We start from the raw sequence: 15,938 nt of genomic DNA, 5'->3' as shown, positions 1-15,938 counted from the left end.
ATCAGAGCATTTCTTCTTCAATCATCTAAAAATACTAATTTTCCCTTGCTGAGGAATCAAGATCTCAGTTGAAAACAAATAATTTGAAATTGGAATGTGATATTCTTTTATCCCACTAGAACAAAGGGATTTACTATCTTTTTACTGGTTTTGTTTTTTCCTTTTCAGGCTGCTTCATTGTTACGTTATTGCTTAAAACTGGCAGTTTTATTTCTTCCTGTTTTCTGAAGTCAGATATATGTGCTTCTCATTTCAGCCAAAGAGAGTGCAGTGCTTAGAGTGTGTGCTCCAAGCTATATGAAACTCGGAGATCTGCAGTGAAGTAATTTTTCCCTTTCTCCCTGCATGCATCAGCTCTAAGGGTTAATCACTGGGATTTCTGATACAGGAAAAAGAGCTCTGCTTAGTGCTTACATTTTGGTTATAAAACTGAAATGGTCAGGCAGCACAAGGAATTGATGAGTGCTTGAATGAGATGTGAGAATGCTCATTATTATTTTCCTGAAGGAGTCCTGGAGCAAGCAATATTTATTTCGTGTTCCGGTGTAGAAATGGATTCTGCTCATTCCTTCAAATCCATTTTGGCAGACTACGCCATGATAAGGGATTACTGGGTAGTATAAGTACTGTATGGTATTATCTGTACAATGCAGAGAAATATCCTTGTGATATTTTTGATTTTCCTTCTCCATGTGAGGCTGATGGACAAATGAGGAATCACATTATACCAGCATGGGTGACTCCTTACAATATTCACTCCTGACTCTTCATTCAGACATATCCACTAATTTTAAATATATATAAAATATACATGTATATATAAAATCTTTCCTCTCTTCCTTTAAGACAGAGGTTTTACATATAAACTTCCACTTTACTGTGAAAGCTGTCATTTCGCAATATTTAGTAACTTAGCAGTAGAATTCTTCATTTCTATTTCTAGTTCCTCTAAAGAATAGGGACAGTCTTTTTTGAATCCTCAAGTTCTGAGTGGGAGATCTTCTCTAGAGACACCAGAGTAGGTGGCTTGGACTTGTGTATTTCTGCAACATATATAAAGTGACTGTGATTAAATCTGCCAGTGTTTGGCAAAATGCACATTCATTCCTTCAAAATTATGCTTGTGGTCTTTGTTATTGCCCAAGCAAACCAAACTCACACAGTTCCTCTCTGGACCCTATCTTTTCTATAAGCAGTAGCATTGGAAACATCAAAAGATCAAAAGATCCACAGTTTCTTCCTGTTCTGTAAAGAGATTGTGCCATTGGAGAAGGATTTTTTTAATACCAAAGAACTGAAGCTGTGTTGCATTTATTTATACTGTGCTTTGAGTTGTCCAGAAAAGCTCCCACAAAACTCAACCAGTAAAATGAAACAGTGAGAAGGAACTAAACATTCAGCAAGGCTACAGGATGGTGAGCTGAGGCTAGCAGTCAAATAACATCCATCAGGATCTGTCCAGAGGGGATCTATCAAGGTGCAGCAGCAGGGCCCAAAAGTATGCATTCTGTCTTGGATAATGGGAATCAGTTACTAGAACTTTAGAAAAGTAGAGTGGTTCTTCAGGGGTGGTAGTGCACTGAGAGCCCATGGACACCACTATCTCCTTTACTGCTCAATGTGGCCTTTTCTGAAAGCAGTGTTGGCATGGGTATGCTCTAGGTGAAGCAGTGTAGGAGATGGAGTGTTAAGGATTTCTAAGGTGTTGCATTGGTTTGCTTTACACTTGTGAGAAAGGAGTACCAGCTCTTTCACACTTGGAGAGCAGAACAGAATGAGCCCTTAATCAAAGACATGACCTGCTGGGTCTCTTTTTTAAGTTTTGGGTTGTTTGGATTTTTTCCCTTGAGTTTAGGGTTCTTCCCCCTTTCTGTGAAAAGTCCTGTATGAACACTAAATGTTCACCATCTTGATGGATTTTATCTGTCATTACGGGTAGCTTTCACTGTTCTGGATGTCCATTATCAAAAAAATCCTCTGCAAAGCTGCATTTTCTTCCCTGCAGAAGTAAAACCCTTCCAAAAGTAATTTTTTTTTACAGAGAAAAAAATGTCAACAGCTGTTGGAGAGGATGCAGCCATGATCTAACAAAGAGGACAGGACCTCTGTAATCAAAACCATTTCCTCAAGCTGGAACTTATTAACATAAGGGATAAAGGGTGACAGTGCTAATGCTTGTTTAACATGATTTTTATTGGGTGAATGTGATTCTCAAGAACCACCCATGGTATAAAGATGTATGTTGTCTAAACATACATTGTAGTTATTTCCTTTATGCAGTATTATAATTTATTTACCAGATGATGCAGACATTCTGGAGTAACGCTGTCAGAATTTTCTTCTGCTTCCCAAATTTATTCCAAAGATGGCCTACAGCCTAAGTAGCTAAAAGCAGTACATTTAATAATACTGTGTTCATCTACCAACTTCTGTGCGTTCTTAAAGCACAACCTGAGGACCTTTTTCTTCCTGCCTTATCCCCACTCCCCCAAGAAATCCAGATTCCAAGTTTGCATAAATTCCGTGCCTTCTGCTTCTGTATGCTCTGGAGATTTGTTATTAAATTATTTTTAACATTCAAATTCTAGAAGTCTGGGCATGTAAACAGTGTGTGAATTTCCCTAAGTGGTCATTTTCTACCCTTTTTTCTCCAAGGAAGGAGGAGAGAGTTAAGTTCAAGATTTGTTGCAGCTGGACTGTAATCAAGCTGATGGGAATGTAGTGATAAGAGGCAAAGAATTTGAATTTATTACATTTTTCTTCCTTTCCTGCTGCTGAGTACTGGAGTAATTTCACTGAGCTCATGTGTCCTTCTGGTCTCACTAAATATAAATGCATTATAAAACCTCTCATATAAAGTTTCTAGTAAACTGTGCCTGGGTAATGAAGTATCTCTCACCAGCCTGTGTGTTCAGTGCAAATAGAAGTGCCCAGAGTGTCTGGGTAGTGAGGAAGAACTCGTGGTCTGGGAGAGGAGTTCTCTGCATTTTCATAAGTTGACAGCAGCCTCTCCATGTCTGCCTCTGTGGCTCAGCCCTACCTTGACCCAGAGGGCTTGCTGCTGGAGGTGAAGGGTAATTTGTCCTGGTTTTTCTCACTCTCTTGAGTTTTCTGTGTAGTGCCAGGTACTGTACTGCCCAGGGTTATTATAGTGGTACCTGAATAACTGCCTGGTGGGAACAGCTTTTCTGTTGCCATTGCCCAGAGCTGTAGAGGATTGTGTGCAAACCACATTTAAGCATCCTGAATGATAAGATTCTCTGTGTTTTCATTTAGGAAACTAGCAAAAAACCTCATCCAAGTGCTGTAAAATCGGAAGAAAACTTCAAACCGTTGCAGGACAAGAAGAAGTATCGGCACAGACCCGAACCTCTCTTCATACCTCCTCCTTCCTTCAACCTCAGCATGTCCCACTCGGGTGCCACTCTGTACCAGAGCCAGCTCCGCTCTCCCCGCGTCCTGGGGGATCACCTGCTGGACCGCACACACGAGCTGCCCCCCTACACTCCGCCGCCGATGCTCAGCCCCGTCCGGCAAGGCTCTGGCCTCTTCAGCAGTGTTCTCACTTCCCACAGCACATCCCACGCTCAGCTGCCGCTTACTCCACTGACACCCACTCCTCGGGTGCTCCTGTGTCGGTCTAGTAAGTATTGCATTTACACCACTGTCCTCTCTTCTCCTGTCACCACATTGATGGGTTTTGTGTGTGCTCACAGGCATGGCCAGTTCTGCTACTTCACAGGAAAAGTACATTTTAGTGGCAGTTTTGCCTTGGATTTTGCAAAGTTAAGGCATAAAGGGAATAGAGGAGCCTAATCTGCCAGTGAGGCTGTGATCATTCCATGTGGTCTGCCTCAAGAAAGGATCACCTTGCCTCTCATTACATCTGGGCCTTCTGAAGTGGAAGAAAAAGACCTAGTTTGAGACATGGGGTCCATGTTAAGTATTTGTTGTTCAGTACTTCACTAGAAAAGATGTGTAATCTCTCAGAATCAGGGCAGTAGAAACCTCTGCAAGTCCAGACATTTCTGTTACCTATAAAAATTTAGACTGTTTCTAAGTATCGATAAAGGGTCATTTTTGCATCATAGACTGAGTAATGTTGGTGTTAGTAGGGAGGTGGCAGTGCAGCCTGGGGGGTCACCAGCAGCAAAACAGCAATACTCAAATTCCAATCTCTGTTTCAGATAGTATTGATGGAAGTGTCATTCCAGTGACGCCTGGGCCTGGAGAACAGACTGTTGAACCGTAAGAAAAACAATATTTTTTGTCACCGCTTTTATAGATTAGCTCCAACCTAGAGCCCGTGGTCTGAAGTGTTTTGAACCAGGCAGGAAGTATTCAAGTGCCTGAAATCATGTTGGGCAGGATGCATTTAATGTTTCTGTGGGTGATGGCTAAGGACATTTGGAACAAAGTGGCTGTGGGAAATTTAGGTGTCATGGCTCAAAGTTAGTGGTGGCTGGGAAGAGTACCGTGAGGAAAATGTGCCAATCCAGTACTCTTGCTTTATATATGTTTTATAAGAGTGGAGCTTTGGAGTGGTGGTGTTACCTGGTAGGTTCCCCATGGCAAAGTGCAGACAGGGTTGTCCCTCAGCAGTAATGGCTCTTTTTGCTCTCTGCTGAAGAGTACCATTCTCTGTGGAACAGAAATTTGCTGTTTCTGATGTCTAGCCTCTTTGCTAGCCATGCATATAAATTAGCTTGGGTTGTCCCTAAGGTATGATGTCTCAGTATGGCTCAAATTGCACATTGAAATTTTTGTTTTTCCCCAAGAGATCAGTTCTCTCTAGTATTCAAAATACTTATCCCACTGGGAGTAAAGCATTGTGTAAAGCAATCTGACACAATTTCCTGCCACTTCAGTGCAATAAAAGTTTTGATGGAAATAAAGTGAATGCTAATCTGACTTTTGTATTTTCTACACATAGTTGAATCCTTATTTATTTATTCTTATTTATAGGCGAATCAATATTGGGTCCAGGTTCCAGGCTGACATTCCTGAGCTGCAGGACAGATTGCTAATGGAGAAAGATGTGCACAAGGCTACTTTGGTTTGGAAACCATGGCCAGAACTGGAGAACAAAGTCTTCCAACAAAGAGGTATAATGACTTGCCATTTTGGAAGTTCCTACATCAGCCTGTGCCTGTTGAAGAAATACACATTGATTTCTTGTGTCTGTATTGAACAAAATGTTCAAGAGAATATTAATTGCTGAGAGTGCAGAGCAAAAGACTAGAACTACATGGTATAGGTTCAGAGCAGCAGCATTATATGGTGGCATTTAAAGGGAAGTCTGGATGAATGGTTTTCGGGCAGCCAAGGGGGAAAGGTCATTGCTGGGAAGTTGGGTACTGAACTGCCTGGTAAAGGCAGCTGAGATGTAACTGATGCATCCTGGGCCTGTCCTGTGACCATAGTGACAGGAAATGTGGCAGGCTTGGTGGGTTTTACCAGCCCTGAGCAGAATTTTTTCCTGTTTCCAACATGGTTCATTCTGTTTCTCCACCCTGGCTGGAGCCTCCTTGACACAGCAACGTCACTGGTGTGTGCAAGTCATTGCCTCACAGGCAGATCTCTGGCTCTGGAGTAGCCTGTCCCACCCCAACTTGGGCTCCGTTACATCCTCTCCTCAGTGATCCTAAAACAAGTAGATGAGATGTTGAGGAGAAAAAGTGTGAAAGAATCTGCTGCCCTGAACTATGTAGTCTTTGAGGAGCATTACAGAATCCTTGGCTCCATATGTTTGACTGACAGGCTACTGTATTAGCAGTAAAATGTTGACTTGTTTCTGACAGTGGAAGACCTTTTAAATATGAGCTGTTCCAGTGTGTTACCTGGTGGAGGAACTAACTCAGAATACGCTTTGCACTCACTCTTTGAAGCAAAAGGAGATATTATGGTAAGATAAAAAAGCTGAAAGGGGATAAATTAGCATGCTTTATTAAATGGATTTAGATATGGTTATATAAAAAAGATTTCTGATTGATTTGAAATGATGCTTTAAACATCCTGTAACATTTTTGGGGAATGACTTTTCCCTTTATTCTCTAATAAATTTAAATTTCAAAGCAGTGCCTCTCTGAAGGCTTACTGTATATTTCATATAGATAAGATTACTTAGTTTATAGCCTTGGGGCTTTGAATATCTCCCAGTGCTTGCTCCAACCCTGATATTTCACAGGCTTTATATTTGGTCACAGAGAGCTTAGTCCTCTTCTAGCCCTTATAAAAAAACCCCTTTTTTTGGAGCAGCAATCACATCTACTTATTTGTTCAGAACTGTGAGGTAATTGAACACAGTTCTTATATAAATAATGCATTTCAAATATTTGCATTAGTTTAGTGATGGGAATGTTATTAACTAAGGCAAAACATCCATTTTCCCCAGTGTTAGGGAAAGGCAAGGCCTCTTGCACCAGTTCCTGGAAAACCAATATAAAACCAAATGCAACAAAACATGGGGCTGGAATGAGTCTCACTGGATTGGCTAATACAGTGGGTTTTAGCTTGTGTCCCAGTTTCCTTGGGCTCTGTTAGCTGTATCTGAGGTCTGAGAATGTCAGGATGTGGAATTTGCTTTACAGAGAGTATGCATTTTCAGGGGAAAAAAATTTAGGGATCCATAAATTCTCTGTCTTCCTGATTTGAAGGACGATTAACTATATTTGCAGTCATTCTTGAAAGATGTTGACTTACACAGATATTCTAAAATATTTTATGCTATAAATATTAATGCTTCAAACCATTAAATATTAGTATTAATTAACACTATCAAGTCTAACACTATAAATGTATTTGTTTGTGGCAAGCAGAAAGGAGGGAAAGAGCTGGAAGTTGCTAAGTAATAGTCACATTTGTGCTCATTAAGGTAGGACAGGTGCACATTAGGTGCTCTTCTGTGAGGTACAGTGTTAATGGGCCTTAGAGTAATTTGATGTGATTTTATATGACAGAAAAGAGAAAAGAGAGAAAATTAATTCATATCCTCATAACAAATAGTCTTCTAAATGCAGTTTTATGCCACAGATGATTGCTTTCCCTAATTCTGTTTTTCCCTGCTTTTTCATTTAGGTTGCTCTTGAAAAGCTGCTGTTGAGAAAGCCAGTGAGGTTGAAGTGTCATCCTTTGTCAAATTACCACTATGCCGGTAGGTTTCCTTGAGATCTTTCTATCTGCTCCACAGTCCAAGCCTGGCATGCAGGCTGGAGCATGGGATCACCTTGCACTCTCTGCTGTCTGCTGCAGGGATGGCAGCATTTAATAGAGATGATGTGGGCAGTGCCAAGGGTACTCCCAGAGCCGTTTGTTGCAAGTTCAGCAGTTTTATACATGACTGACAATGTACAGAAGCTTTGCATCCATGTTGCTGTGGAGGATTCTATGGATTTAAAACTGCCTCGAGTGATTATTTTTCTCTTTAAACTGAAACTTAACAATTTCATCTCCTTTTAAAACTGCTGCTATTTGTAATTTATAATTTAGTATCACTAGTGTCTTAATTTTCTGGCACATAATCAATCTACCATCCAGCCTGCTTCTTCCGAGGTGGTGGTGCACAATAAATGAATATGATAATCACGAGCATCCTTTCAAAGAGGCAGTGCTGTAACTCTCACTAAGATCTTAGTGCTGTTTACAGAGCCTCTGTGTGGGGATCTAGTAAAAAAAGTCTGGGTTGGTGTGAAATACAAATGTGGTGTTAAGCCTTTGGATTCAGTTGTGTCACCTGAGCAGAGATGGCAAATGTCACACCTCTGCAGCCCCCCATGCTATTGCTTAATGCTTTGTAGTGGCTAACAGCTGCTGAGACACAGAATAGGGTTTTGCAGAAGACATTTAGAACTTCATCTCCAGTTCAGGCTCAATAGGAAACAAGCCAAGAGTCTCCTGGTGGTCAGTCAGTCACAGTGTCCAAGGTCATGTACTCAGTTCAGTTACAGTCACTGTGCAAGGTAAGTACAGAAGCAGTCTACATCCTGGCTGTAGCAGCCCACTGGAAAGACTTCCAAGTAACAAGCAGTTTTTGTAGAGCAGCTCCTTAACCCCCTGGCCTGAGAACAAGAACAGAAACGTGTTTGGTAGTAGCTGATAATGACAGTGAATAAATGTGAACGTCAGGTTTTTGGTTTTGTCTGAGGAAGGTGCTTGGTTCTTGTGATAGCAGCTCTGTTGCAGTCCAAAGGGTGGACATGGGAATGGATGGGGAAGGAGGACATCAGACATCAGCCAGGAACTTTGATCAGGGTCCCTTGCCTGAAGAGATGACACCAAATATGTGTGAGACAGTTCAAGGGCATGAGAGCAGGAAGATGAGGAGATAGCCCACAGCCTCTTCGTCAGTAAACAATCTAATTAGCAGAGCAGATAAGAAATTTCTGCCTGTGTGGCAGAGGAAGAACAGTCTTTACTAAAGCAACTTCACAGTAGTTTCAAAAAGAATTCACTGGGATTCAGGGAGGAGCCAAGAGACTGTTTTGTTTGATCTTTCACATGACATGATGCTAATCCTTGGTAAATAGCACTGAGACCTGTGGACACCTTTGAATCCCTGTTTCTTAAGCAGGAAAGAAAGTTTGATTGTGCTTATCACAACATGAAATAAAATCTCACCATTCTGGATTTAAGTGCCATAAAATAACAAGACAAAGCCCTGCTTTCTAATGCTTTTGCATGCAACATGTGATTGCAACTTATATTGACAGCATTGCTCTAGCACTGTGCAGCAGCTCTTGAATAACAGTTTATTTCTGATTGATAATGAGCCACTCGAGGCGTATGAGAATTTTTCATAATCTAGTCCATTAATAGCTTTAATGTGACTTCAAGTGGCATCAGTTTGGGATAACTTCATGTTTTCTGCTCCATACTCAGAAATCAAGGCTCTCAGGCTTACCACATTTAAAAGTGGAATACATTGAAACAAAGCATGCCACTTACTCATGAGAATTAACTCATTAGCATACCACAAACAACAGACACCCAAACTCATCCTTAGCATTGCCTTTGAATGAGGGTACAGGCAAATAGCTCACCTTTGAAACTTGTTGGCTTGTGAAGGAAGCCACTTGTAACACTTGAGGATTTTCTGGTGTGTGCCAAGAGAGCTGGACATGCTGACCCAGGGCTCCTTGGAAGAATACCCTAATCTCTGTCCAAACACTTTGCCATCTGTCAGGATGGTGTTTAGAAAGAGAGACGGAGCACATACCTGGTACAAGAGGGGCACTGTTGCAAACACTTGAACTGTTCTCCTTTGAACAGTGGAGTTTCTCAGGTCTGAAGTTCTGCAGTGAGAACTGCAGGAGAGATGGTCTCTGACATAGGGCACTTCAGGCAGTGTGGAAGCTTCTTGTACATGCTGTGACAGGGCTGTGGGTCAGACCCAGCATATGTTGTGCGAAGTGGATTTCAGCTACCTCTCAATGGGGCTCCCTGGGTGTACATGTAGCCCCCTTGAAACCCACAAGTTGGGCCCAAAGCACACAAATTATTAGAAGATATTTAATATCAGTTAAATATGTCAGTTAAATGTCAGTGCAAAAACAGTATGGCAGGTAAAACAAAATGTAGAATAAATATCTAAACATAAAGAGCAGCTTTAAAATTTGATCTGTATTCTAAAGCCCCAAATTCTTTTTGCTGCATTGCAGATCTCTCTCTATGCACGTTCTCTATATCTCCCTCAAGCTAACAAGAGCAAAAGTGGTTTCCCAGCAACCAGAGTTAAAAACAGCTTTTCTTCTGTTTCTTTTCCTACACAGGATTTATTCTATTAATTAGGTTACTTCCAATTAACCCGCATAATCCTATAAGGGTCTCTGCTAATACCACAGCTATTGGGGAAAGTATGCAAGGCTCAAATATTCCATAGGTGTACAACAAAATTAGTTCATGGAAGTGATTCCATGTTATTGTTTTTATTGTGTTGTCTTATTCAGAGGGTAGGGTGGAAGCAAGAGAGAGAATGACTAGAAAAAAAGAAAATCTCTCCCGTGTTGTCATGCTTTTAAAGTTATGTTTTGGCACAATAGAGTAGCCTCCTGGACTGAATGAGTGCATTTACCCCTGTACAAAGGGAGGGTAAATGCGAATGACTGACAGCTTGTATAAGAAGGGAATGATGCTGGTTCAGGGTGGGAGAAGATGGAAAGGCAATGTGTCAGCAGAAAGATCTCTGGGTGATAACAGAATAAGTAAAACTCGTGGCTTGAAGCCAGTGCCTTTCTCTGATGCTTAAGAGAGCTTTAAGTGTAAATCTCTGTGGAAATAACTAATGCATGCTTATATCCAATACCGGAAGAGCCTACAGAAAACAGGTTGCAGAAAAGTTAATTTTGTAGTTTTCATCATATAAAGGAGTGGTGAGATACCTGCTCTGAGCTTGTAAGCCTGGGAGCTGATGATGAAATACAAAAAATTTGCAGTTAATTATATTGCTATTTTTTAAGACAAAAGTTACTTGTAGAGTTCAATACCGTGTGTGGTGCCAAGACCCAAGTTAATTGAAATCAGTGCAGAGGCAAGCATTTCTATGGAGAGTAGTAACATTGACAGAAATATAAAGGATTTCTTTTCATAAAAGTTTTAGATGTTTCAGAAATTCTCAGAATGAAGTAGAATCTTCTCATAGTATAAGTCATTTCAAAGGCATCCACTTTATGACTTCTTGCATATCCTTCCTTTAATGTATGTAATGCTGCCCACTCCTAACAAACAGAACAGTGCTTTGATGCAGCAGAGCAATCCTGTGTTCCTTCTGTTTGCCTAATATTGAGAAAGCATAAATTCAGTTCAATTTAAATGTTGATTTCACATTTTCATGGGCAGTTAGGCCAGGGGACCAAACATAGAATAACAATATTCAGAAGTTTTATATATAGCTTCCATTAAATGATAAAAAACACTTTGTGCATATTGCACATTGCTACAGTGTCTACCTCCTTGTGACCTCTGCCACAGAGGATTTAAATGTCTTATTCCAAACCATGCAAGTGAAGAGCTGCAAAAGGATTTTAGAAAAAAGGATCTTACAAAAGGAGAAAAGGATATATGAACTTCTGTGTCATCAAATGTAAAGCGGCATACATGGGAATAAACAATTCAATCCTTACATAGGAAATTATGAGCTCTGTGGTGGTACTTCTCAATTCGAATAAAAGTTTGGGATTGTAATGCTAGTTCTAAGGAAGTATCAACTGTATTTAACAATAGCTAAAAAAATAGTCAAGCGTTAAGAGGATAGAAATCATGGTGATGCCACTGTGAAAGCCTGGATTTTATGTGGACTTCTGTGTGCTTTTCTGGTCCTCTTGTCTTTATAGGAATGTTTTAGTACCGAAAAGGTTCGGTGTGGGACAGCAGTAATGATCAAAGGTTTGGGAGTGATAGAAAGGGCACAAAATTCTGAATAGCATGGAGGTGATGGTCAAGGTTGGGTTCACTTTCTTCTCCACTTGAAGAATGAAGGGTCATCCAGTGAAGCTACTGGGAGCCAGGAAACAAAGAAAGGGAGGTGGCTCTTCATGCAGAGGGTCCACTGATCTATGAAACTCCTTGGCAAAGGATGGTTTGGGTACAAGAAGTTTAATTGTTTGAAAGGAAGAGTGGCTCAGCACTTACAAGGGTAGTTACTAAATAAGCAAATTGCAACAGACTCAGGAAATTCCCTGTGCCCAACATGGTCAGAGGTTAGGAAAAATTAGGGAGAGGCATTTGTATTTGCTTGCCCTGATCTTACTGTTTCCTAGGCAACTGCCTGTCACCACTGCTGGAGACCAAATACTGGTTAGATGGACTTCAGGTCTGAGTCAGTACAGCCATGCTTGTATTTGGGTAGCAGCAATCATTCACATTTGCTTGAGACTTCTGGTTCTCATTTCAGATATGGCATCAGCATAAAGGTGGTGAGTTTTTATTGTTCATAATGATTTCATGTTCTTTTTAAGGCTCTGACAAATGGACACATCAAGAAAGGAGACTGTTCAAAGAGGCATTGTCCACCTACAGCAAAGATTTCATATTTGTACAGAAAATGGTAAGGTTATTTCTGTTCTGTCAATTTGTGGGGGGTTTTTTTTCCCTTTTGCTCTATGCTGTTCCTCTTCATTTTCCCTCCAGTGCCAGACCAGCTGGTTGCAGGCATAGAGGCAGCAGTGGTTACAAGAACACCAATAGGAGTGGTATATTCATTGTTTGTAGCTGTGCATTAGATACCAGTAAAAAACAGTTATAAATAATTAAAAGTTTTTCCTCTTGTTATTACATGGGAAAGTTTTCACACCTGGAGTCCAAATCATGGCATTTTATGTATGGGACAAGTATGATTTTCTTTTACCATCTTGGTGTTCTCTGACAGTTTGTTACAAGGTACCAGAGTCACTGGCATTGAGCCTGGTGCCAGGAAGTGTTGAAACCTCTTAATAAAGAGAAAACATGTTTGGGCTTACTTTTCATGTTCTGCTACAAAGCAGAAAAGACAAGGTTATAAATCTCAGGGCACAATACCCTACTTGTTAGCTCAAATGTTGAAAAATATGTGGATTTATGTGAGTCAAGTCTTAATTCCTAGATTTCTCAGTGGTACTGTACAACTGAGCTACAAGAGTACATTCTGAGTCATTTTCTGTCTGGAGTTTAGAGAATTCCAGAGAAATCTTCTGAAGTTGAAAAAGTCAACGGAAATTTGACTGAAAAAACAATTTAAAAATAATTATTCTACAAGAGTATTCCTGTTGTAGTCAAACTGCCTTTTTTTTCCTCTCCATTTGAATGTTTGAGGAATAAAGCCTTCCTGACAGAATATATTAAAATTGTGTTGAATGAAAACAGAAAATTAAGATGGGACTATTTCTGTAATTCCTTAACTACAGGTTAAGTCCAAGACAGTTGCACAATGTGTGGAATACTACTATACCTGGAAGAAAATCTTGCGTTTGGGACGGAAACACAGAACGCGCCTAGAGAAGAAAAGAGATGAATGCTTGGTAAGTCTAAAGGAAGATGAGAAAGTTTAACACTTGATAATTTTTGTTTGTCCTTTTTTGAGGAGGAGGTTGAAGTAGGTGACATAGGTATCTTCCAATAGAAATTATTCCATAACTAAATTATGTTCTGTATGAACATTTTGTGACCTCAACTACCCCAAGATTTGTTTGGCTGGACTGCAACCAGATTTAAGTGCATTATCTAACTGTAGTCCAGGGAAACATCTATAAATTATGCTTGTGCCCATGCCCATGTGTGCTCCTAAAGGCTCTAACATTCCGATACAAATACCACTTGGGATGTGCTGGCTTGTGGGTTGGGGTTTTTTTGGTTGGTCGTTTTGGGGTTTTGTTAAAGTAACTTGACTACAAGTACAGCATACGTGGCCTTTCTGGTGGCAGGAGGACAGCACTGCACCTGGCATCTGCAGATCTTTGGAGATGATAATACACATGGAGGCTATCTTGAGCACTGCAGAGAAGCTTTATGTGCTATAGCTTATGCATTAAGGGGTGGTAGCTCCAGTAAGACCAGAAGTTCATTCAGGATGGAAAGAAACAGTGATACTGGGAAGCACATGTGACTAAACAACATGCTGTTCCCAAACTGTCTATGTCCTGCTATCCAGTGCTGTCTGACCATATTTCTAGTGTTCCTTAAATGCGCTGTCGGTTTCAGACAAGTGGAGAGGAGGAAGTGTTAGAGGAAGATGAGGAGATCGAAGAAGACAGAAAGGAAGAAAGGGAAATGCAGAAGTCACCTGACCCACCAGCAATCTCTCTTGTTGGACATATAGATCTGCCTGCCGTTCAGGGTCTTTCACTGTCTTCATCCTCCTTCATCTGTGAAATGCCAAACTGTGGCGCTGTACGTGAGTTTGGTATACTTAACGGAGAGAGGGTGGTGGTGGTGGTCATATGTGTAAACTAGTGAATTGTGATTTTGACTCCTTTTAATTCCCACCCCACAAAATAGAAGCAGTTTGATCTGTACAGAAAACTGAATTCTGAGATGATGTACCGTTTAGAAATACTATATGGCAACAGCTCCAACAGCTCCACAATTATTAAAGTTGTGTAGGTTACACAACTTTAATAATAGGATAGCTCACTGCTTTGTTTTATTGTGACTCTCTTCAATTATAGTGGGATATTGCTGAAAGCAAGCACCATTTGAGCGAGTAGATGGTGCATATTAGACATGTCCACTTGTTCTGTTGTGATATGCATTCAGCATCCTACTTTCTGCAGTTCCAGTGTTGCCTTGTGATTTCTTGGGGTTGTTTTTTTCCCCTCCCCTCCACCCCACTCCCTGGCAGGTGTTCAGCTCCCGACAAGCACTGAACGGCCATGCTCGCATTCACGGAGGTACAAACCAGGTGACGAAAACGCGCTGCACCATTCCCGGCACCAAGCAGAAATCTGGTACGCAGAGCGGATACTGCTCCATCAAGAGCTCACCTGCCCACAGCACAACGAGCGGCGAGACCGACCCAACGACAATTTTTCCTTGCAAGGAGTGTGGCAAGTAAGTGTGGCTGTCTGCAGTACAGCATTGCCTTTGCCTGTTTAGATTCCAGATCAGCAGTGCTGTGAACAAACTTCATGTTTTGCTCTGATTGTCTTGGAAGAAGTTTTCCCCCTAGATGATACGTTCTCTTACCAAAACTGTCAGAGATAAGTTTGCATGACATTTTGGATGCCCCTGCAGTATTTACTCCTATTCTCCACTTACCTGCTAGAATTTTTACATCTGACATTCCAGCTTCCTGCTTCATCACTGACTTGGCTGAGACAGTGGGCAACTTCTTCTGTGTTTCTGTGCTTGAGTTTGTCCATTGTGGTAATCCTTCACTTTCTTCCTGTTGTGCAAGATGGTTGTGAAAGTGAGAGAGGGAAAATTATGATGTGCATAGATACTGAAGCAGGTGTGGGAGCTACAAACTACCTCTGGCAAAATCAGAGTAGGCCATTCTGATACCATCAGGATGTATAAATCTGGTAATATGTCCCTGAAATTCACACCATGGCATTGCAGGCTTCACTGACTTCTATTTCAGGACAAGGAAGCAAATGTACTGATAAGTTGTTGAGTCTTTTTTGGCTCATTTCATCAAAAGTAGTGCATTTTAATCTGATTTTTTTTTCCCTTTAAAATTTAGGGTCTTTTTCAAAATCAAAAGCCGCAATGCTCATATGAAGACTCACAGACAACAAGAAGAACAGCAAAGGCAGAAGGCTCAGAAAGCTGCTGTAGCAGCAGAAATGGCAGCCACTATTGCAAGAACTACTGGGCCAGCTGGGCATAGTTTGATCCCCCTGGATCACATGAGCTTGGTTAAACATGTTGAAAATGTTGGTGACATTGATGATGATGTTGTTCCGGATCTGGGTGATGTCATGGAAGAGAATGAAGTCATGGATGCTGACCTCTTACTGGATGATGAAGATCCAGATCTACTGCAGGATGATGCTGAGTTGTAAATAAAATTGTTTGATAGACAGCTACTGAGCACACCCTGGATGGATCAATCAGGAAACCTGGACTGCTTGTTTATTCCCACTGATTGTAAACTACCTGTTGAAAATTATAATTCTTTTATCCAGGTCTAGAAAAGAAATCTGCTTTTTTCCCTTTTTTTTAATTAATTTGTGTTTTGGGGGAAGAAATAAATAATTGGTACAAATATTCTTATAAGGTGTTTTTATCTGAGCTCTTTTTGCTGACAACTTCCAAGGCCACTAATTACACAAGTTCATGGTTCTGCTATCAGTTCCTACCAGATGGTCCTGGTAGAATCTTTAGTCTTTAACTCTTCCAAGTTTCATTTTACCCCAATTACAAGAATAAATTTCACACACTTCTGATGAAACATTTTTTTTTGTCTATATTGGATCATTTCCAGCATCTTCTAGAGAGTAAATGTCATCTCTCTCTTAAAGATACCA

General features: G+C 40.7%; 1 protein-coding gene across 5 annotated transcripts in view; it reads left to right on the top strand.

The window, feature by feature from the left end:
• Nucleotides 1-15,687, top strand: part of TRERF1 (transcriptional regulating factor 1) — a 97,575-nt gene extending 81,888 nt beyond the window's left edge. For all 5 annotated transcript variants that reach the window (XM_066546484.1, XM_066546482.1, XM_066546483.1 and 2 more), the window contains 10 exons: nt 3,277-3,643; nt 4,188-4,248; nt 4,966-5,105; nt 5,802-5,905; nt 7,078-7,153; nt 11,952-12,040; nt 12,876-12,989; nt 13,669-13,857; nt 14,309-14,517; nt 15,152-15,687. In XM_066546484.1, the coding sequence (XP_066402581.1) occupies nt 3,277-3,643; nt 4,188-4,248; nt 4,966-5,105; nt 5,802-5,905; nt 7,078-7,153; nt 11,952-12,040; nt 12,876-12,989; nt 13,669-13,857; nt 14,309-14,517; nt 15,152-15,473 (1,671 nt within the window). In that variant the 3' untranslated portion in view covers nt 15,474-15,687. The remainder of the gene's footprint in view (nt 1-3,276; nt 3,644-4,187; nt 4,249-4,965; nt 5,106-5,801; nt 5,906-7,077; nt 7,154-11,951; nt 12,041-12,875; nt 12,990-13,668; nt 13,858-14,308; nt 14,518-15,151) is intronic.
• The last annotated feature ends 251 nt before the right edge of the window (nt 15,688-15,938 follow it).

The sequence above is a fragment of the Molothrus aeneus genome, chromosome 3 (assembly GCF_037042795.1).
Source record: "Molothrus aeneus isolate 106 chromosome 3, BPBGC_Maene_1.0, whole genome shotgun sequence".
Taxonomy (NCBI): Eukaryota; Metazoa; Chordata; class Aves; order Passeriformes; family Icteridae; genus Molothrus; species Molothrus aeneus.
This window is presented reverse-complemented; position numbering and strand designations above follow the sequence as displayed.